The sequence below is a fragment of the Doryrhamphus excisus genome, linkage group LG1, assembly GCF_037039965.1.
Source record: "Doryrhamphus excisus strain RoL-2023G ecotype Guam linkage group LG1, RoL_Dexc_Guam_v1.1, whole genome shotgun sequence".
Taxonomy (NCBI): Eukaryota; Metazoa; Chordata; class Actinopteri; order Syngnathiformes; family Syngnathidae; genus Doryrhamphus; species Doryrhamphus excisus.
Genome location: NC_136357.1, coordinates 23,920,307 through 23,942,660, shown reverse-complemented (window position 1 = coordinate 23,942,660; position 22,354 = coordinate 23,920,307). Strand labels below are relative to the sequence as shown.

At 41.5% G+C, this 22,354-nt stretch overlaps 1 protein-coding gene across 7 annotated transcripts in view; it reads right to left on the bottom strand.

The window, feature by feature from the left end:
- Positions 1-594: 594 nt before the first annotated feature.
- The window catches only part of msi2b (musashi RNA-binding protein 2b), a 274,616-nt gene continuing 252,856 nt past the window's right edge, over positions 595-22,354 (bottom strand). For 3 of the 7 annotated variants that reach the window (XM_058077480.2, XM_058077482.2, XM_058077484.2), the window contains 3 exons: positions 16,575-16,754; positions 11,813-11,967; positions 595-5,382 (listed from right to left, as the gene is read on the bottom strand). In XM_058077480.2, coding sequence (XP_057933463.1) covers positions 5,326-5,382; positions 11,813-11,967; positions 16,575-16,754 — 392 coding nt within the window. In that variant the 3' untranslated portion in view covers positions 595-5,325. Of the gene's footprint in view, positions 5,383-8,437; positions 8,510-11,812; positions 11,968-16,574; positions 16,755-22,354 lie in introns of all 7 variants that reach the window. The other 4 variants (XM_058077481.2, XM_058077483.2, XM_058077486.2 and 1 more) reach the window with 3 other exon arrangements.

Sequence of the window (22,354 nt, the reverse complement as noted above, 5' to 3'; positions counted from 1 at the left end):
CATAGGTATGAATGTGAGTGTGAATGGTTGTTTGTCTATATGTGCCCTGTGATTGGCTGGCCACCAGTCCAGGGTGTACCCCGCCTCTCGCCCGAAGACAGCTGGGATAGGCTCCAGCACCCCCTGCAACCCTTGTGAGGATAAGCGGTAAAAAATGAATGAATGAATCGTTGTTAGCCTCTTATTAGCTGCTGATTTGTAGTTCTTTGCTAACTCTTGCAGTTGCACATTGTGAATTGCACAAATGTGAATATAAAACAGTTTTATAGTTTCACAATTAGTATGGAACGTGCGTGTGAGCGTGCACCCTGTTTAGCGTGCTTTTTGTATTTTTATCTCCAAACATGTTTTTACTTATACAGTATGTGGGAACAGGAGTAGTTCTTTGCTAACAGTTACACTACATTCATTCATTCATTCATTCATTTTCTACTGCTTATCTTAACAAGGGTCGCGGGGGTGCTGGAGCCTATCCCAGCTGTCTTCGAGCGAGAGGTGGGGTACACTCTGGACTGGTGGCCAGCCAATCACAGGGCACATATAGACAAACAACCATTCACACTCACATTCATACCTATGGACAATTTGGAGTCGCCAATTAACCTAGCATGTTTTTGGAATGTGGGAGGAAACCGAAGAAAACCCACGCATGCACAGGGAGAACATGTAAACTCCACACAGAGATGGCCGAGCGTGGAATTGAACCCTGGTCTCCTAGCTGCAGTTACACTACAAGCCATAAAATGAAAACTTAACACTTAACTTCATTGAAAACGTGAGTGAAACACCACCTTCCTGGTTTGCTATGAGATATTTCTTGAATGAAATCATGTTTCTCACATTCTTTATCAAAATGCTGGCACTCTCAACTTTCTTTGGCTCCACTGTGGCGTATTTTGCAGCCACGATGAAAAGAAAAGCAGTGACTCGAGGTGAGAAACACGACAGCATTTCAGGAATAACTCTGCAAAAAGGACTAGACAACGCTGCCACATGAATCCCTTTCATGGATGTGCATTTACAATTGTGTCATGCATGGAAAACGATACAAATCGGATCGGATGAATTGCATTTACAATAAATCTTATGGCAATAATTGATTGGCCACATTTCACTCGGAGTCAGAACGGTTCATAACGTCAACTGAGATCTCGCTGTGTAACTGTCATATTTTGACGGGTACAAAAAAACATCGGGGCTCTCAAACAAGAAAAGATGCTAAGAAACCCGCACAAACTGAAACGGCCGTCACTTTGCCCGCTCGGTCCTCATTCTGTGTTCCTTCTCACATTTAAATAAAGGCCTTCTCACTAATAATGTCTGCAAAACGTAAGCACTGCTGTTCCAGTGGGAGGACCGCGGCTGGACTCACACTACCGTCACGCCTCACAATAATGCCCATGTAATAATAACTGCCTTGTCATGTGATGATAGCGTGTGTCCTTCTGTAGAAAAACAAACATTTTGCATATCTAGCATTAGCATTTAAGGTAGTATGGCACACCCCTTTAAAAACATTCAAGGGTGGGATAGCCAAATAATGCCTTGTGTACAATTCCACCTCCCAGCAAAGGCTTTCTCTCTTTCGTCCATCCACGAGAGCTTTGGTTTGCTGAAAACCACATGTGCGAGAGAGGCGACGAATAAACGAGAAGAAGAACAAAAAGGTCCAAGTTTGAAGATGGTCACCGAGAGAAAGGTCTAGCGTATATCTGGACTGGTCCTACGTCCACTACAGTCACTACCACTATCATATTAATTCATGAGCGCTACAGAACACCTACTTGCACTTAGAGGAGGGTGGACGGGGGGAGGAAGAGGAGGAGGAGGGTGGAGAGGTAGCGCAGAGGGAGAACAACAATGACGCACGAGCAAAGACAGCACTGTGTTTACACGTTATTTCTTTACACAGCCATGAAATACATGAATGAGCAACAAAAGATCCTCAGAGGATGGCGAGAGAAAGCAATGGATGCACAGTACATTTTAATAGTATAGTACAATTAGTATTCATATAGAAACCACAACAAAATTCAACTGCAAATCAGCAAAGAAGCATCTTTTTTCTTTTTTTTTCTTTTTTTTTTTTTACATGTGAACATTACAGTTACATTTTTCATATCACAACTCCATACCTTCAAAGTATCCAGCATATTTCTTGACCTGGTTGTTTGCCAAAAGCAAATGAAAGGGGGTGAAAGGTCAAAACATCCATACTACGCAGCAGAATGACGTGCCTGACTAAAGTCTTGTTTCTTATCCAAGTTGTAAGAAAAATAAATATTTGGATTCAGGAAGAGCTTATATGAAAAGCAAAAGCCTCTAAATTAAAATAAAGTCTTGCCTCATTTATCGAGTTTCATCATTTCATCAGGACAGGAAGGTCAGATTGTACTTGGACAAAAGTCCAAATGTTATTTTCCTTTGAAAACACAAACCCACCCGAAGTTAAGGTCAGGGTGCCATGGCCGGAAGAATGAATATCGATGATGCATGATCGATATTCGATCGATATTGCATGATTCCCAGTCCCAGACTTCATCAAGATTCTTGACTTTCATCTTGAAAGCCTCCTTCAACGACGGCCAGTAATGTTCATGTCTGGTTGGGCTGGCTGTTCCTGCAGCATCTGATACGCAGCAAGACTTTTGTCAGGCACTGTACAGTCATCCCTCGTTTATCACGGTTAATCGAATCGAGTTTTTAGCGAGCCAACAGCAGCCCGTGTTTGAATTTGGGACTTTTATGAGGGATTACTGCAGAGGTCTTTCATCTAAAAGTCAGTCTCAGGTCTGAAGTCATAAGCTTGACATTTTGGAGTCAGACAGTATTTGGTGTTTAACAAATCCAATCAATTTGAACAATGTCCATTTTATTGGGCGAATACAATCAATGCATTTTCAATTCTTTTATTTTGGAAATCAAACGAGCTTTGAGGATTTATGTAAGCCACACATTCTTGTTTGTACTTAAACCTGATTGGCCGCTAATCATTCATTCATTCATTTTCTACCGCTTTTCCTCCTCATGAGGGTCGTGGGGGGTGCTGGAGCCTATCCCAGCTGTCTTCACGCGAGAGGCGGGGTACACCCTGGACTGGTGGCCAGCCAATCACAGGGCACATATAGACAAACAACCATTCACACTCACATTCATACCTATGGACAATTTGGAGTGGCCAATTAACCTAGCATGTTTTTGGAATGTGGGAGGAAACCGGAAAACCCACGCATGCACGGGGAGAACGTGCTCCACACAGAGATGGCTGAGGGTGGGATTGAACCCAGGCCTCCTAGCTGTGAGGTCTGCGTGCTAACCACTCGACCCCCGTGCAGCCGACCGGTAATCAATGCATTCTAATTTGCTGTCTTGCTGAAAATGACACAACAATGACCATGTTAGCCTGAAAATACGTATCACGTATCTTCAAGTCGTCAGACTACAGTCCGAGTCAGGTTCAGCGTCATTGATGTCAAAGTCCAAGGTGGCTCCAAGTCGTGAAAATTGTGACTCAAGTCTGACCCTAGTCCAAGTCGCGTGACATGAGTCCACATCCGTGGATTATTTTTCCAGTTCAGACCTGCAATGGAAGCCTGTTGCGATGGCACCAAGTCTGGTGCTTGTGTGTCTCGCATTAACATTAGTGACACCTAGTGACCAGTGTGGTGTCATATCATCTAGTGTCATATCATCTCAGCATATTTGCATGCACCTTGTTTGACTTCATTTGTCCGTTTTGATGCTTGAAAAAGCTTCATTTAGGCAAAAAAATGTTGGACTAATAGTCCGTCTTTAAAGCAGCCACCATTTTTTTCATTCATATACTATGTTTGAAAAAGCGTGATAGAGCGAAGCCGCAAAATTCGAGGGATGACTGTACACCCACACCCCCCGCCCCCACCCCCCGGTTCCGTCCGTGACCTTGCAGCCGTGAGACGACACTCGGGGAGCGTGAGGTTATTATTACTGTTAGTGCTCGTTCAGTGTGCGACCCGGAATAAATAGCCTCAGATGAGTCCTGGGTCTCATAAAAGCAAAGGTCCAACACGCCAGCCACTGGTTCGACACGTGCGAGGTGTTTTGTCTATTTTAGAATACATGAATCCAAAAATCCTTCCCGCTAATCCCAAAGCACAGGGCCGCCTTTTGAAATGTGCAAATAGGACACGGCCTGTACTTGACTACTCACAGTGCAATGATTTCTTCTTCTTTTTTTTAGCCGTTCAGTGTTTTCCTTTACGCCAGAATAAATGACACCTGCCCGCCAGGCTGAGGTATGGCACCACAACTTTCCAAATCAGTCCAAAAATGAGAAGAAAGAAGCAAGGCTCGCACGCTGAGCCCAAATATTGTCTTATTCCCAAAACAAATTGGGAAGGAGCGGGATGACAAGTAGAAAAGTGTCCGGATATGCAGAAAAAGTACACTGTGCTTTGGATTCTAATCTCCATTTTGACTTTTACGTCTGCTCATTTGAACGTTTGAGCAAAAGATACCCATTCGCATCCTTTTGCTTGTTCTTTGCTATTTTTGTTTTTTTTTTTCAATTCCATAAAACAGACTTAAGTTGAAGTTTGCTGGTTTGGGAAATGATGATTTACAGAGCAAGCGCGTGTTGGTCTCAGGAAATAAAAGTCATCAACTGTCTTCTATTCACACGCTATAACATGTTCTTGAACACACCATCACAAAAATATGCTATTCTCTCACTGAGTTGGTTATATGCAATGACGGGAATAATATGTACAGCTACATTTCTTTTTCTCAAGTTTCAATTCACAATGTCATTATATGAAATTTGTTATAGCATATATATATATATGTATATATATATATATATTTATATTTATATATTTCTAAACAACCCAAAAAACAACACTTATAAAAAAGGACCATAAAAATATTGGAGTCCTCTTTGTATTGCCCAAAAATAGGTCATCATGGTTAATGATGAGACGTCACAAGAAATAAACGCACTACTAAGATTTATTACTTTGATACCCTCCTATCCGATTTTCCCTAAAAGTGACTGATTTTTTTTGTTGTTTTTAATTCTACAAATCTTGCACAGCGGCTCTTTTTTTAAAATCAGATTTTCTCCTTCGAGCTAACAAGACAAGACAATACGAGCAGGTTTTCTTTGCTATGTCGCCTGCACTTTCAACAGCAGAGGAAAAGAAGATGAAAATGTTCAAGTGACACAAACGTCATGTGGAACTAAAAGCAAGACGCAAACAGGAAACCCAAGCAGGCGCCGACGTTATAGGAGGTTTGGAATATTGTACAGCAGTTGTTCTTTTTCCCAGATTGCCTTTCTTTTCTTCTTCATGTGGTTCCCACTTTCTTTCTTTGAGCCTGTCCGCCGTGCCTCAGTAGCGCCACCTGCACACAAAGCCAGTTAGAAACTTGGTTCCGCCTTCCCTTCGGCTGCCGGATAAAGTCTGCTGGAGAGAGAGGACAGCATGGCAACAGCAGCGGTCAGCTCGCTTGCAACCACAAAGCGCACGTGTGCAAAAGAAAGCAAAAATGGCGCTCATGCTTGCTGAGGGGGCGGGCACATGCCGTGGTATAGTGCACCACAATGGCGACATGATAACATGCAAGCTAACACGGACTAGGGAGGATCTTTGATGACACTACACAATGTTTGACAGAAGAGCGGGCGTACGTGTGAATGTGACTCATGAAACCACTTTTATTCGTGCAAAACTTCCTCCATTTGCTTTGGTACACTCGCATTCTTTTCAACTACTTCCTGTTTTACAAATAGAAGCACATGCGTACATGCTAGTGTAACCGATGTGTTGGTTTACTCAATTTTATTTCATCAATAATTCGTTTCTTGTATGTATTTGTCGCTTTATGCATTTAAAAAAAATGGTCAATTTATTTTTATTTTATTTTTTATTTTTGTTGTGTGAACGTTGACACCGTGTGATGTCACTTCCTGCCTTTCTGGCGCGCGCCTCTTCAGTCGCCTTTTGGACTGCTGAAGACGAATTATGCTAGTCGGTGGCGGCGATTGTTAATTACATATAAAATATTAATATGTTACACGTTTCACCCCCAGTACGTGCTTGTATTATGTACGGCATGTAAAGGCACCTTGTAAAAGTTACCGTTGTTGTATGAGTTAGTTTTAAGGAATTCGTTTTTTTATGTTCTTTTCTGTAGGAAAGCTGCTGTACGTTTGTTTGTTATGCACAGGTATGTGGGTCCATTATTGTTTCATTTAATTTGTAATTTTTAATAGAGTCTCGTCAGTCGTCTTTTGGACTGCTGAGGACGAGGAAACTTGTGCAAGTGTGCTAAGGCTGCTGTACATTTTGTTTGTTGTGCACAGAAATAAACGCCCTCTTCTGGTGGGAGAAGAAATTGCAGCCTCCCACCTCGTCTATTTACCAAAAGAACACAACGCAGAGTTCAATTTCAGCCAATGTCAGTCCAGACCGGCTACACTAGTACCTCCTGAGTTGGGATACGGGGCTGTAAAAGTCTGATCACCTCATTCATGCTTTCATGCTTTTGACTGTTGGCTCAGAGCAGATGAAGCAAAAACTGGGGTGACCTTACCGCCCCCTTCAGGATGACGAGGGTACTGCTGATTTGGCTGTATTTCATTGTCTGACTGGCAAAAGCATGACGTCATAGCTCCAAGACAGACATCACGGTGCATCACGAATGTTTGGGTATTATTAGTGACAGGCTGACAAACCCGGATGGACGCAGCCGTGATCCAAGTCCCGTTAGGCGGGGCTTGCACACTCAGCCCAGACAAATTGCATCCCAAAAGAGTCCCCCTGTCTTTAGTATAGTATAGACCCACCATTTCGCACAGGACAGCTTTGTAAGAAAAAAAGCTAAGCAAAGCAGGCTTTGCCACACATCTTAAAATGAAGCCCAGGGCTCTGCCAACTATCTGTCAGTCAGCTCCACATGTCGCGGCTGGAATTTGATCCTTCTGTTTTTCAGGATGTTGCTGTTAAAATGTGAGCGTAATGTTAGCACGTTAGCACTAGCTATGCTAGTGTTTGAGTGCCCCGCCCCACGGCTTAATGTTAAACTGCTGTATGTCATAAAGGAAATCTACATAGAGGGTTAGATTTTTAGGGTTAGAATATGAATTTATTCCCATAACATTATGACTTTATTCCTAGAATAATATGACTTTATTCCCATAACATTATGACTTTATTCCTACATTAATATGACTTTATTCCCATAACATTATGATGTTAAACTGCTGTATGTCATAAAGGAAATCTACATAGAGTGCTTCTGGTAGCCACACACAGCTAATTAGCATTAGCGTTAGGGTTAGATTTTTTGTGTTAGAATATGACTGTATTCCCATAACATTACGACTTTATTCCTGCAATAATATGACCTTATTCCCATAACATTATGACTTTATTCTTAGAATAATGACTTTATTCCCATAACATTATGACTTTATTCCTACATTAATATGGCTTTATTCCCATAACATTATGACTTTATTCCGAGAATAATATGACATTATTCCCATAACATTATGACTTTATTCCTAGAATAATATGACTTTATTCCTGCAATAATATGATTTTATTCCCATGACTTTATTCCTATATTAATATGACTTTATTCCCATAACATTATGACTTTATTCCTAGAATAATATGACTTTATTCCCATAACATTATGACTTTATTCCTACATTAATATAACTTTATTCCCATAACATTATGACTTTATTCCTAGAATAATATGACTTTATTCCCATAACATTATGACTTTATTCCTACATGAATATAACTTTATTCCCATAACATTATGACTTTATTCCTACATTAACATGACTTTATTCCCATACCATTATGACATTATTCCTACAGGGCTTAATGTTAAACTGCTGTATGTCATAAAGGAAATCTACATAGAGTGCTTCTGGCATCCACACAGAGCTAATTAGCATTAGCGTTAGGGTTAGATTTTGGCTAACACACTCGGCATACATGATTGCAGGACTCCAAATATTTATTCCAGTTTTTAGCACATGGCTTGTCGGCATCGGCAGCTGGCTAGCCCGCTCTATGGAAGGATGGCAGTGACAAGCACCTTGCCTTCAGGATGAGACGCCTGTGACGTTTCTCTGTATGTTATTGTTGGATTAGTAAGAATGTTCCCCCGCAGCCTCACCAATACTGACTTAAGACGACAATTGGAATGGCATGGAAGATCCATGCGGCATGCCGGGATACGCTTTCAGGCTTTTCCTGCTGCACTGTCAGACTTGAAACCCAAGCCGTACCAGTGAATAAAGTGCACTTGCTTGGCGTTCACGTGGCTGCTGAGTCGCACTCACACGTTACTGGCCGCTCTACAGCGTGGAGGAGAGGGTGACGGCTGATGAGATGAAGTGGAACGATAGAGATGCACAGTAAACAGAATGCAATACCTCTGATGAGATGGCAAGCGGGCCACCTGCTCAATGGTATCCGTTTGTAAAAGCTGTGGCAATCAAGGGGCCCTAAAAGTGTACAGTTAGTGCTGTTGTCAGTATGCATTTCAAGGCAAGAGGAGTGAGTATCATATCTTTCATATCATCTTTTTCCAAGCTACAATGGATTCAGTTGGATCATCACAGCAGGGCAGCAAAACACATGACTTGGACCAAGGAGCTGTGCGCTGATCACTCTCTCGCTTCGAAATCAAGCATGTTACAAGAACAGCATCTAATAGATACATCGAGCATGTAAAGAAGCTCAAATGCACACACAAACACGGGCATAAGTGATTAGATGGCGAGGTAATAAACCAGGGAGCCGGCGGTGGCGTTGGGCTAATCAGGCTAGCTGACAGGTTGCTGGAAATGACAAGCACAGAACGGCGCCGCTGTGATTAGGCTCTTATCGCCTCCATCAGCTACTTGCATTCTAATTGTGGCGCACGTGGAGACGGATCGAATCATCGCGGATTTTTGCAGACGGGTTTTGACATCTAAAGCAAAGGTGTGTCCAAAGTGCGGCCACTGGCTGCTGCGTCGACCGCTGACTCGTGAAATAAAGTTTTGGTGATTGACGCTGTAACGTTGGCCCCGCCGGCCTGGCTTGGTCTTCTTCTATGGTGAATTGAATGTTAAAAAAAGAAAAAAGCCGCCTCTTCTAGTCCAGTGCATTATTCCTGTGCATTCCTCTGACTCCAGTTGGATCCCGTTGTGGCATGAAAGCAGTCCTTGATCATAAAACAATTCCTGACTAAATTATGACCGACGTGATAAGAAAAGTTGTGTTTTCCAAAATGATGTATCGCTGTTCCAATGAGAGGAAAAGAATAAAACATGTCTGCTGCTAAATCTGCCTTGAAAAGGCGCCAGCCTGATCTTTCAGAACAAATATTTTGACGCCAGCAGATTACGGCAGATAGCCAGTGGACCTAAAACAATTCATGTCAGCTTTGCTTTCCCTCCAAAAACATACAATAACAATAAGAACTGTTTTTACACAACTGTTGGTCAGACCTTCTTGATGTCCTCCATTCCAAGCAGGCGTGTCCTTTGCAACTTTACAATTTCATCGTTTGTAAAGTCATTTTCTAAGGAAGTTATATTTATAAAAATCTACTTAATCTATTTACATCTCCACTTAGGTGACAGGCAGATATTTATATTGATTTATTACATATTTAGATATTTATATCAACTGCTGTTTTCCAAATATTAAAATTTTCCTTTAAAACAATCTTTTACATTTTTCCTCATAACATTATGACCTTATTGCTACAATAACATGGCTTTATTCCTAGAATAATATGACTTTATTCCCATAACATTATGACTTTATTCCTACATTAATGACTTTAGTCCCATAACATTAGGACTTTATTCCTTCACTAATATGACATTATTCCTACAATAATATGAGTTTAATCCCATAACATTATGACGTTATTCCTACAGTAATATGACTTTATTCCCATAACATTGACTTTATTCCTAGAATAATATGACTTTATTCCTATAACATTATGACTTTATTCCTACATTAATGACTTTAGTCCCATAACATTAGGACTTTATTCCTTCCCTAATATGACATTATTCCTACAATAATATGAGTTTAATCCCATAACATTATGACGTTATTCCTACAGTAATATGACTTTATTCCCATAACATTGACTTTATTCCTAGAATAATATGACTTTATTCCCATAACATTATGACATTATTCCTACATTAATATGACTTTATTCCTACAATAATATGACTTTATTCCTATAACATTATGACTTTATTCCTACAATAATATGACTTTATTCCCATAACATTATGACTTTATTCCTACATTAATATGACTTTATTCCCATAACATTATGACGTTATTCCTACATTAATATGACTTTATTTCCATAACATTATGGCTTTATTCCTAGAATAATATGACTTTATTCCCATAACATTATGACGTTATTTTTTACATTAATATGACTTTATTTCCATAACATTATGACTTTATTCCTACAATAATATGACTTTATTCCCATAACATTAGGACTTTAAAATTTCAACGTTATGCTAGTACATCATGTTTCATTATACCTTATATTTTTCTGGTTGTTCTGGTAAAAGGGTAAAATGCAAAAGTTTGTATTGCGCTCCGCCAAGACACCACCTTCCCATGCCAGGTGAGCAGGTCATCGGTTTCTCTTTGGCTGTTTTTCCTTTTCTTGTCTGCTCCTTGCTCATGCTCTCGCTCTCCCCTCAGACGCTGGTCCGCCTGATGGGAGGAGCCACACGTTTTCCATCGCCGCTTCTTCCATTTAGGCCCACCCGTGGCAGCAGGGGGCCGCCGTTCTATTGTTCCATTTGGACGCATGCCACACGCCTGTTGAGCTTCTTTTGCCTGCCATCCTCTTTTTGCTGCTGTGCTGCGTGATTACCCTCCTTCGCTTTAGCCTTACCTGTGCTTGTGTTCCTTTACCAGTCCTTTTTTGGGGTAATTTTTGCCGCGCCATAGTTTTTTGTTGTTGCTCCTTTGTTGTTTTGTCATCAAGAATAATAAAGACTCTTCTTCTGCTAGGCCTCCTGCATATTTTGGGGTCCCTACATCCTGACAGTTTGAACTTTATTTGTGCAAAATTCCAGCTGTTTTTTCATTTCTTGCTGTTTTTCGCTTACTTTTCCTGTCAAATAACGTTTTTAAAATGTGCCAATGGGGGCCACACAGTAAAAAAAATGAAAGGATGCCACTTTGATATTTTGTAAAGCAACACGTAGATATGCTAACATATCTTTTCTAGAAATATATTATATTTCTAGGAAAAAGTGCATCTCAGCTTTCAGTCACCTTTACACTCCTATCAGCCAATATATTCTAGTATAAGAGAATAAGACGTCAGAACATAAGATGTGACGGACATCAGTGAGGCCAAGGCTGCTCATTATAAACCACTTTGAGGTTGATGTTTTTGTAGATTCCCAAGTTCCCTGTTGGTTTGGGATAGAGAGCTAGTTTCTCTCCTGAGACCTGGCCACACACACACACACACACACACACACCCCTAGCCGGCGCTTGGTTTCATTTGATGTGCTGACTACACTAGGAATACTTACCTCCACTATAGTTAGTTTTTATACACCCACTAAGCTGTAAAACTGCAACTTATTGGCCGACCATTAGGTTGGATCCACGGACCCAGTCTTGGTCTTTCAGTGTGTGAGTATTTTGGACGCTGGTTGAAATGTAGCCTAAGAACCACATTAGCTAGCAAGTAACTTTTGTAGAACTGCGGCCAAGGTACAGTCAGACTGAGCAAAGGTTCAGGTACTCACGGTGATGCTGGGGCCGAACCCGGAACCAGGCTGAGGGCTAGCGGCGCTGATGTAGTTCCCCACAGCTGAATCCTGGCTGTTGGGCCCGTACAGATCTGCCACAGGCCCCGGGCTGTTGGCGCCGTGGAAAGCTGCGGGCCTCGACGGGTTGGCGCCTGCACGTAAACACAGCGAGGAGCAGAGCAGCTCAGAACCGCCTTATGATCCAATGGCGTCTTTACGTTTTGTAGAAAAGTGCTCCAAATCATGACTGGATTTGTGTTTGTCTCTCAGGTGGGAGGAGACAAGTAAATCCAGAATGATGTTCTACTCATGTTAGCTCAACATGCAGTTCCAGAAGAGGAACATTCACATACAATCATGCACAACACACTTCTAGAAATACTCCCAGCATGCTTTGCACCACTAAGTGAGCATTACATGCATAAAGGAGGACGGCATTGTTTCATCGTCCAACCTGATCATGACAATTAGTGGCTAAAAAAACAGAAGATGGGCTAACGCTTCGAGGAGTGTGTCAACTTGTCGTTCCTGCCGTAACTTCAGGAGTAAAATGTGAGCGAGACAAGAGGAAGAAGGCACCGGGGGAAATAGAAACGCTTGACCCCGGCTTCATTTGCAGGTCCAAACTCAGGGGATGGAAAAAAAAACACTGAAGATGACTTACCACCTTTGCCCTGCGAGTCAGACTCATAAAACGTCTTCCCACAATCCAGACCGACACTAAAGGTCTGTAACGGCTCTCATCTTGACTAACTTCTAACGTTCATTTTTTCTCACAGTGCCCCCCCCCCCCCCCCCCCATGTGTTGTGTCCGTGGCAAACACGCCCCAAAGATTTTATTCAGCGGATTTACCAGTTCACTGAAATTCAGCATGCCTTCCCGTACATTCAAGTAGGGAGGTCCTTGGTTTTTGGTGACACCTAGTGGCCGCAATAATTGATTGAGTTGAGCTTGTGATGCAGTGCACCGGTTGTTCTTGATGTAAGCATTGCCCCTCCCTCTGCAGCCGTGGTTGTTTTTTTTTTTTTTTGGCCCATGGCACTTTTGAGAAATATCATTTAACACAAAAATTACGAAAACAAACAGCAAACATGGAAAAATTGTATTATAATAATTTGAAATTATTATTAGAAAAAAATAATGTACAATGAAAAACAATGTAGTAGCATAAAGCTGAAATATTAAAAAAACTGAAAAATGTGGAAAAAAACAGCAAAATTTAAAAACACAGCTGTAGTTTACCAGAATAAAGTAAACAATATTATCATTTCTTATTCTAATATGAAAAAGTTGTAATTTCATGGCCATAAACTCCTACTATTTTGAGGAAAATTCATTCGCCATTTTAGTAACATAGATGTGAAATATTAAAGTAAAATACTGTGACTTACTTAAAACAATATTATTTTTATTAAAAAATAAAAGTTGGAATGATTGGAAAACAGATTTGGGAAAGTCATAATATTATGGGAATAAAGTCATAATATTACAATTAGAAAATGTATCAAACTATTTAGGTTTAAAATTTAAATTTTTCGGGAAAACAAAGAAAAATGGAAAAAAAGAGCATAGCGTGAATCTGACACTTACAATGTAAATATAACACATATAACTCCTTAGCATATCTACTATAGGTGTATTACATAAGGATGTGAATATGTAAATATGTAAATATACCACATATAACTCCTTAGCATATCTACTGTAGGTGTATGACATAAGGATGTAAATATGTAAATATACCACTCTATGGTGGGTTATCAGATCGTATATATATATATATATATATACATATATACATACATATATACATACATACATATATATACATATATATATATATATATAGTAAAAAAACTGGAAAAGGTGTAGAGGGAAAGGATGCTGTGATAATACATCTACTACATGTAATAATACATAATAATACACAAAGAAGCACAGGTACCACTACTGCGTGGCGTGCGTCTGCTGTTTGCTGAGCTACGTGTTGCAGACGGGCTGTAGGAAAGGTCAGCGTGTACCCGAGGCAGCCGACCAACCCTCGGAACTACTAAGAAGAGGTTTGGACTGTGAAGGCCATCGGCAGCTCCCACACGTCCGTCCCCCCCTTCTTCATGCTTCTAGTGAAGGTGCAGTCCCGACGTGGGAGCGTTCTAAGGCTAACGTCTCTTGAGACGAAGCAGCCGAGCACCACGCGTAGGTCAACACTGTCACCAGCGCGCCGTCACTGCTGCCGGCTTCTAATGCCGCCGAGCCGATGACGACTGCAGCGGTGCTTCGAGTAGGGCTTCAGCAAAGGAATCCTACTTTTCAAATCATTGAATGATGATTAATCACCATTTGCAATCATGTCTGAAATATGCAATTCCTACTGTATTTGATAACCAGGACATGATTTGATATGATTTTGAACTGCATCTCTCTCATGCAAAAAGGGGAGGAGGCAAGGAATGAGCAGTAACTCTGTAACATGCAGGTACTTCCAATCCAGAACATTAAATAAATGGTTTTCAACACCTTAAAGGGGAAGTGCACTTTTTGGGAATCATTCCCAATCCTTATGTGAAACATTTTTCTGTGCATTATAAGCCGACAGAAGGAGTTCATATGAGCTAGCTTCCAATGCTGTCATTGGGATACACACGTTGAGAGGATGAAGTCCTGGGAAAAAGCCTCTACCAAGGTTGCATGGTTTGATATCCATGCTGTGATCACGCATCAACACGTACGTGATGATAACATGTCATAGTTAGCATAGTTAGCAGTATCTTCCCCGATTTTATCGACTTTAATCTTGATAAAATACAACTTTTTTCTCTTCATATTTTAACTTCATAAAAATGACTTTCAACTTTATTCTTTTAAATGTTTTTCTTGTAACATAATGACTTTATTCCCACAATATTTGGACTTTATTCTCCTAAAATTAGAACTTTTCCCGCAACCTACTTTATTCTTGTTGAATTCTTCATAATAGCCATTACTTGCAAAGAATATCTTTTTGTTATGCTATGATGTTCTTTTTGAGTTGTGGGCTCCTCTGGTGTACATCCACACAATAACCTGTACAGGAAGCTTTCTAGATCTTCCCCACTCTGCACCTCTTCCTGCAGTCTTTACATGGATTACGTGCATTTGCCTCATTTACTCCACTCCTCTGTGATTGGTCACGCTGTCTGCACGCTCTATGCAGGACCGCCTATCTGGCGCCTCGGCATGGTTGAACATATAACAGAACATTTCACCTTTACAGCTCATAGGTCCCCTTCAGCGTTATGCTACTACATTCATTTTCATTTGACATATTATATATTATATACATATCATATTAACACGTTATTCTCATCAATTACTTTTTAAAATACAGCTTTTATTCTTTTAATATTTCCCATTTATTTGTGTAAAAGTACAGCTCAGATTTCCATTTTTGCTGTCAATTTTTCTTAGTTTTCTAAGAGTGCCGAGGACCACTAAAAAAACACAGCAATATATTTATTGCTGCCATTTATAAATGGAATATTTTTGTAGTAAACCTGTGTACCACCTGCCAAACACACCATTTAACATGATTAGAGCCCTCTACACCTGAAATAACAGCCCTATAGTCACCTGGACACTCCTATTAGCGGATATAGTAGAAATCATAAGACATAAATAAGACCTACGCTTGTGTGTGTTGTTGTAATGTGCTGCCCGTGTTAGGGTCTGGTGCTTGTGTGTCTCTGCCAACATTACAGTTACATGACTGACACCTAGTGTCCGGTGTACAATACTACATTTCATCTTTGAAGGCGTCTTCTGAGTGCCTTATATTGGCATTTGACTTTGACTAGAATTTCATATTTCATATAGAATTGCATATTTGGGACAAGCAATCAACCACAAAACAATAATTTACTGTTCCATTTTGTGATAGAATGAGGTGATACAGTGGTGAAAATATCGATACTTCTGATGCCAGATCTTTACGCTCCAAAGTTGATTCTCAAACCAAACTATGGAAGCTTTGATACGTCCATCATTTGAGGTCCTGTGTACTTTCCACATGGCGGGGGGACAAAGGACTAACTTCTTCTGTCTGGGGAGTCGCGTAAGACGGTCTCAGTCTTTTGAAATCGCATCTTAATCACATTTTATTTTGTTGTTGCATATAATCTGGGCCATATTGGAAATCACGCCGCGACTTTAAGATACTTTAGAATTTGAAATGAGTGAAGCCACGACATCTGAAGCACCGAGTGGCGCGGCGTGCGGTGTTGGAATTGCGCTGCTGGCGGCGTGTTAAGCTGGGAATAAAGTCAATCTCTGTCACTGGGGACGCAACACTGTGCGGAGGGCTGTGCCAAACGTTCTACCGACTGCTGTAAAAGTGTTCCTTTTGACAGCCCCGCTTTTATGTAACGAACAAGAGTCTTTCAAAGGAGGCGTTTTTATTCAATCTGTTGCATCACATTAGCTTTTGGAAGAAGGAGGAAAAGATGCGTGCACATCTGTTCATTCAGAGTTGAAAAGGACTACGGATGCAGAGCGTGCTGCACGGGCAAGGTCTCTGACATCACCAGTGCTCATGCACCTCACATGCAAGTACACAACTTCTCAAAGAAACACAAAGCAACTTTTCAAAAAGGAGGAAAACATGCATTTTCTCAGCAAGACGGTTTCCCCCCAATCATCGAAAAAGAAGACCAAAAGAGTAACGGTTAGCCCTTCTGCAGGGAGGAATGTCATGATGTCATGAAAGGTGGAGAAGATACAAACCTGGGTTCTTAAACTGATCCGGGCTGTGTAGGTGCTGGAGGGGGGAGTTGCAGGCGGAGGTGGCATGCTCACTGTGCAGCATCTGAGCCGCCTGGGGCCCCAGGGAGCCATAGTCAGCAAAGGAGCAGGGGCCCCCCCTCTGGTCACTGGGCGCAGAGTAAAACCCATAATCGGGGAGGCCTGGGAGATACAGTAAAGGTGGGGAGGGGTACTCCATCATTGTGGAAAATCAATGTCAAAGTCAATGTCCAGATCCCCATGCCTTTGTCCTTTGCAAGGTCACCCTCAAAACCAACCTTACTGCTCTTGTAGCTGTGCCACTTGTGCTTTTATTCCGGATGGTTTTGTGCGTCTGGCGTATTTGTGTGCCATGAATGAGATGAACGTGATTAAAAAGACAAGTCAATACATTCTCATTTCAAATCGTCTCCTGACATACCTGAGTGAAAGAAGCACAAATCAATCGCCAATTGAACGGCCAGCATGAGATGATAAGGTGAGTGAATGCGATGTACTGCTGTTCCCGAGTGTGATCCGAACCCCCCCCCCCCACACACACACTCTAACAACGTTCTCTGTGACACAGATGGTGGATTATCAACAGTTTAGAAAATGGCATTCAGCAGTAAGTCGCGCTGACATTTATTGCATGTCCTCTTAATCGGAGACAAGCTGCTCATGGAAGGACGGCAATTAAAGGCAACGTCTCCTCACGCCTTAATCTACTCAGGAGGGACTCACCGCCTTCTTCCCCAGCCCGCTGTGTTTGTGTTTTTATTTGGCCCGCGGAGCAAACAGCTATTCAAAGCCACTTCACCTCTACCCACTCACGATGACAACGTCCACTTGTGCCAAATGGAACGCCAGCAGCGGCCCCCGTTTCTCCCGCCAGTGCTTTCTAGCACTCTGATCTCGCCACTTGTGGGCTTGTCGGCCCACTCATCAAATTATAGGATCCAAATGCAGCAGGCTTCCCACGTACGTCACATAACGGCTGACACATTGAACAAAGCTCAAGAGCCAATCATTACATTTAGTTCACTTAGACAAATGTCACAGAAAATTGATTGGCCTTGCAAATGAGGGAAGACTGGATCAATGGAATCATTGTAATGGAGGGTCAAAACATTTGACAACAGAACTAACCGTGTTACCGGGAACACGTATGGAATACCAAAAATGGCACCGGGCTTTCCGGGGTTCTTTTGTGAAATTTCACTCTCATATGACTGGACTGAAGAATAATTACTGAGAAGTGATCTAGGTGTACTAGGTGTACTAGGTGTACTAGGTATACTAGGTATACTCACATCCTGTACACACTTTTTGTTTCAACACATGAAGGCAAATAGGAGACATAGAAGAACGATAGAATGGATATAGATAGATAGAATAAGAATGAATACATACATCCACTTCAAATTTGTAGTGCAATACCACACAAGCAGTATTATTATGAGAAACTACCAAAATGAACAAAATAAAGTTTATAAATCAAGTCATTTTTGGAACATTAAGTTGGAGAAAAAACTATAATTCTATATACAAGGATGAAGAATCTTGAACCAGTCATGATGTGCTATATATATCACTATATTGACACTTACTATGGTACCCATTATGTCATTGGATGCTCATATCACCTTGTACTTCGGTATGTGACCAACAATAAAAAAATAAAAAAATAAAATATAAAAAACAATAATGAAAAAAAATTAAACCATATTAGGAAAGCAGGAAGTGAACAAATGTAACAGTTACTGATTGTAAAAGTACCAGATGGAGGGGTAGGATTTAATAAGCTTTGCTTCTTCCTACTCCTTTTGGACATGTGGAACTGTGAACTGATTATGGGATGCATTCAATTGTAATCTGATGCATGTTCAAATGAATTTTATGTTCAAATAAAATTATAATTATATTGTAATTATATAATGAAGTCAAACGCTTATGGGAATAAAGTCATAATATTGTGAAAAAACTGACAAAGTTTTGGAAAATGAAAACAGCAGCAAAAAAGAGTGACGTTGCTTTGTCACTGACACCAAAGCTGACATGCCCTTTTAAAAAATATATATTTAGAAAATATCAAAGTTTTATTTTTCAGTATGTGGCCCTTGTTTGGAGATATCATGTTTGTCTGTGGGTTAGCAGGCGACTGGTTCACGGAGGACGAAAAGGAGAGCTCCATTGACGCCGCATGCTGTCCTGTGTCTGCACTTTCATCCAGTTCAGAATTGAACACTTTCTTTTTTGGTCCGTGCACAAACCCTCCAAAAAGTTGGGGCGACATCGGTTTTGGACTTTTTTCTTGGACTACGGACTACCGTAGTAGGATGTGAAAAAAAGCAATGAAATGAGCAAAGCGCCTTTTTCCACCATACAGTGCACGACGACCTGCTTCTACTTATGCTAACTAGCCGATGGTATATCCACTGACCATCAGACACTCAATATGTTGCAGCATTAGCATTAGCAAAGCTAACGATATGTATTCCATGTGTGTGAGCAACAAAGAATAATGTAGTGTGCGAGCCTTAGTGCAACGTTTGGGGCTGCACTGCTGGCAGACTACCAGCCTGTTGGACAAAAGTACTACTCAGGCACTCACGCACCAACATTCCCAAAGCCATATATTTTCATCAGCGGCTACCTGATCCGTTATGCAGGATGAGACCGGGCAGATTGTGCCCACAGCTGCATAAGTATCACCGATCATATCAGGGAGCTGCGGACCGTCCCGTTATTAATATTCACACAATCTATCTGGAACAATGGGCCTTTCTTGGGCTCCTTTTTTCACTGGGCACTAATTGGATGTAATTACTCATCTACAAAACAAATGAGCGTGCTGAGGTTGCCTTGGAGACTAGATCAGAGGACCCAGCAGTGCGAATCATTCACAGGGCTTCATTTATACTGATAATTATCTCGACTCCCACCCGCCCCACACCATCTTTCCCTCCTGCCCTCAGCGACCGAAGCTGGCTGAGGGGAGAGTCCTGCAGTCATCCGTTCCTGACATCATCAGGGTGGGTGAATATCCTGCTCTGCCTGCCACTATGCCAGGTGACTGCCTTAGGAGGAAGCATCAACCCTGCGTTATTTTCCTCGCCAATCTTGTGTCTATGTGTGTGAACAACGTATATGTATGTATGTATGGACGGATGGTTGCACTATTTGGCTTGTACTTGTATAAGTGACAAGAATAAAAGGCTACTTCAACATGAAACTGATGATGAAACACAGGACTTCAAATCCCAGGACTTTAAGGTGACATGTGACCATGTGACTTAATATCAGGCAATATCAGCCAATGACAACACACCTGACCACATTATGCAGGTTTCAAATGAAACTTTTTATTTTTAAGAGAGAAAAACCCCCAAAGCTACATGGCCCATAACTGCGATGAATTGAGGTCTATCCGTGTGGAAAATGTTATAAAGTCAATTCTAAAGCTGTGGGACTCCAGCCAAACACAGTGAGAGCCAATATCCACAAATATTGAAAACATGAAATAGTGGTAAACCTTCCCTGGTGTGGCTGGCCAAGACCGCAGTGACCGAGAAGTCACAAAAGACCCCACAACAACATCCAGAGAAGTGCGGGCCTCACTTCACTCAGGTAAGGTCAGTGTTTATGACCACCATAAGAAAGACCCTGGGCAAAGAGGGTTCCAAGTCCTAAACCACATTAAGGCTGGTCTCCATTTGGCCACAAAGCATATTGATGCTCCTCAAGACCTTTGGGAAGGTGAGTGCCCCATTCCATCTGGCCTTAAAGAACATCACAGCAACAGTAAAATGTGGGGGTGGTAGTGCAATGGTCTGGGATGGTTTGCTGTGCTAAATGGAAGCATGGATGCTGTTGAAGGTCATCTGTGGGTGACCTCACGCTGAAAGCAACATGGCTTGTGCAGCAGCACCTTGATCCAAAAGCCAGCAGCAAGTCCACCAAAGCACATGAAGACTTTGTCCTGAGCTGAATCCTACTGAGATGCTGTGGCAGGACCTTCTGAAGGCCTTCATGCTGGAAAAGCCTCCAGTGGGGCTGACACCAATTCACAAAGACTCATTGCAAGTTATCACAAAGGCTTGATTGCACTTGTTGCTGCCAAGGGTGGCCCGAGCACTTCTTAGCTTTAGGCTAATCACTTTGTTTTTTTTACTACCTTCATATTAAAAAGTTCAATTTCAAAACTGCATAAAGTGTTGAGTTGTGTTGTCATTGACTAAAATTACATTTTTGCATTATTTTAGTTAGTTGTTATTGCATTATTTAGTTGTTTAATTTAGTTGCAAAAAAGAAATTAGGAAGAGAGCAAAGGCCTTTTCACATGCGTTGCTTTATAAAATAGTGGCAAAATTACATGCTTTCATTTTTCACCATGTGGCCCTCACTGGAGAGTTTGGACACCCCAGGCCTGTCATTGCTGCTGCATAGCTAATCCCCATTCTTTATCCATCCATCATCCATTCGTACATCCATCCATCTGTCCATCCATCCGTACATCCATCCATCCGTACATCCATCCATCCGTACATCCATCCATCTGTACATCCATCCATCTGTCCATCCATCCATCTGTCCATCCATCCGTACATCCATCCATCTGCCCATCCATACGTACATCCATCCATCTGTCCATCCATCCGTACATCCATCCATCCGTACAGTCACCCATCTGTCCATCCATCCATCCGTACATCTATCCATCCGTCCGTCCATCTGTACATCCATCCATCCATCTGTCCATCCTTACTTTTGTTCATCCATCCTTCCATCCATCCATCCATCCGTACATCCATCCAACATCTGTCCATCCATCCGTACATCCATCCATCCGTACATCCATCTATCTGTCCATCTATCTATCTATCTATCCATCCATCCTTCCATCCGTCCTTCCGTACATCCATCCATCTGTCCATCCATCCATCCGTACATCCAGCATTCATCCATCCGTACATCCATCCATCCGTACATCCATCCATCCATCCATTTTCTATACCGCTTATCCTCACCAGGGTGGGGCAAGAGGCGGGGTCCACCCTGGACTGGTGGCCAGCCAATCACAGGGCACATATAGACAAACAACCATTCACACTCACATTCATACCTATGGACAATTTGGAGTCGCCAATTAACCTAGCATGTTTTTGGAATGTGGGAGGAAACCGGAGTACCCGGAGAAAACCCACGCATGCACGGGGAGAACATGCAAACTCCACACAGAGATGCATTCTTTGACATATTGGAAGCTTTTTTTTTTTTTTTAAACAAAAGTAATGCAGTAATTACTTTCCCTGGAAACCAGTTCGATTTATGAAAGAGCAATTGGTTACCGATTGAAAGACTTTTTTGGCAAAGTAAGTGTAAACCAGAGACAAGCTGGGTACTGGGTACAAGTACTGGGAGTGTACAGGTAATACTCGATGTACTCACAAGAAAAGAATCCCGTGGGTCTAACTGTGAGATTGAATTGTTAGTGAATATGATGAAGTGCGAAGAAAACAACAGCTTTAGCAAATAACCGTGCGAATGAAATGTCAAACAATCTGCGTGACCATGCTTTACATTTATGAATAAATATCTAACTTCATATATATTTGGCCACAGGTGAAATGGATGGGAAGAAATAATAAAGGAAAATAATAACTTGGGAAATGGCAACATCACCTTACTTCCACGAGGTAACGGCTCATGGTAATGTCATCATTGATTATTATTATTGTTGATATGATTATGATTATTATCAGGAACGTCGGGCATGTAGA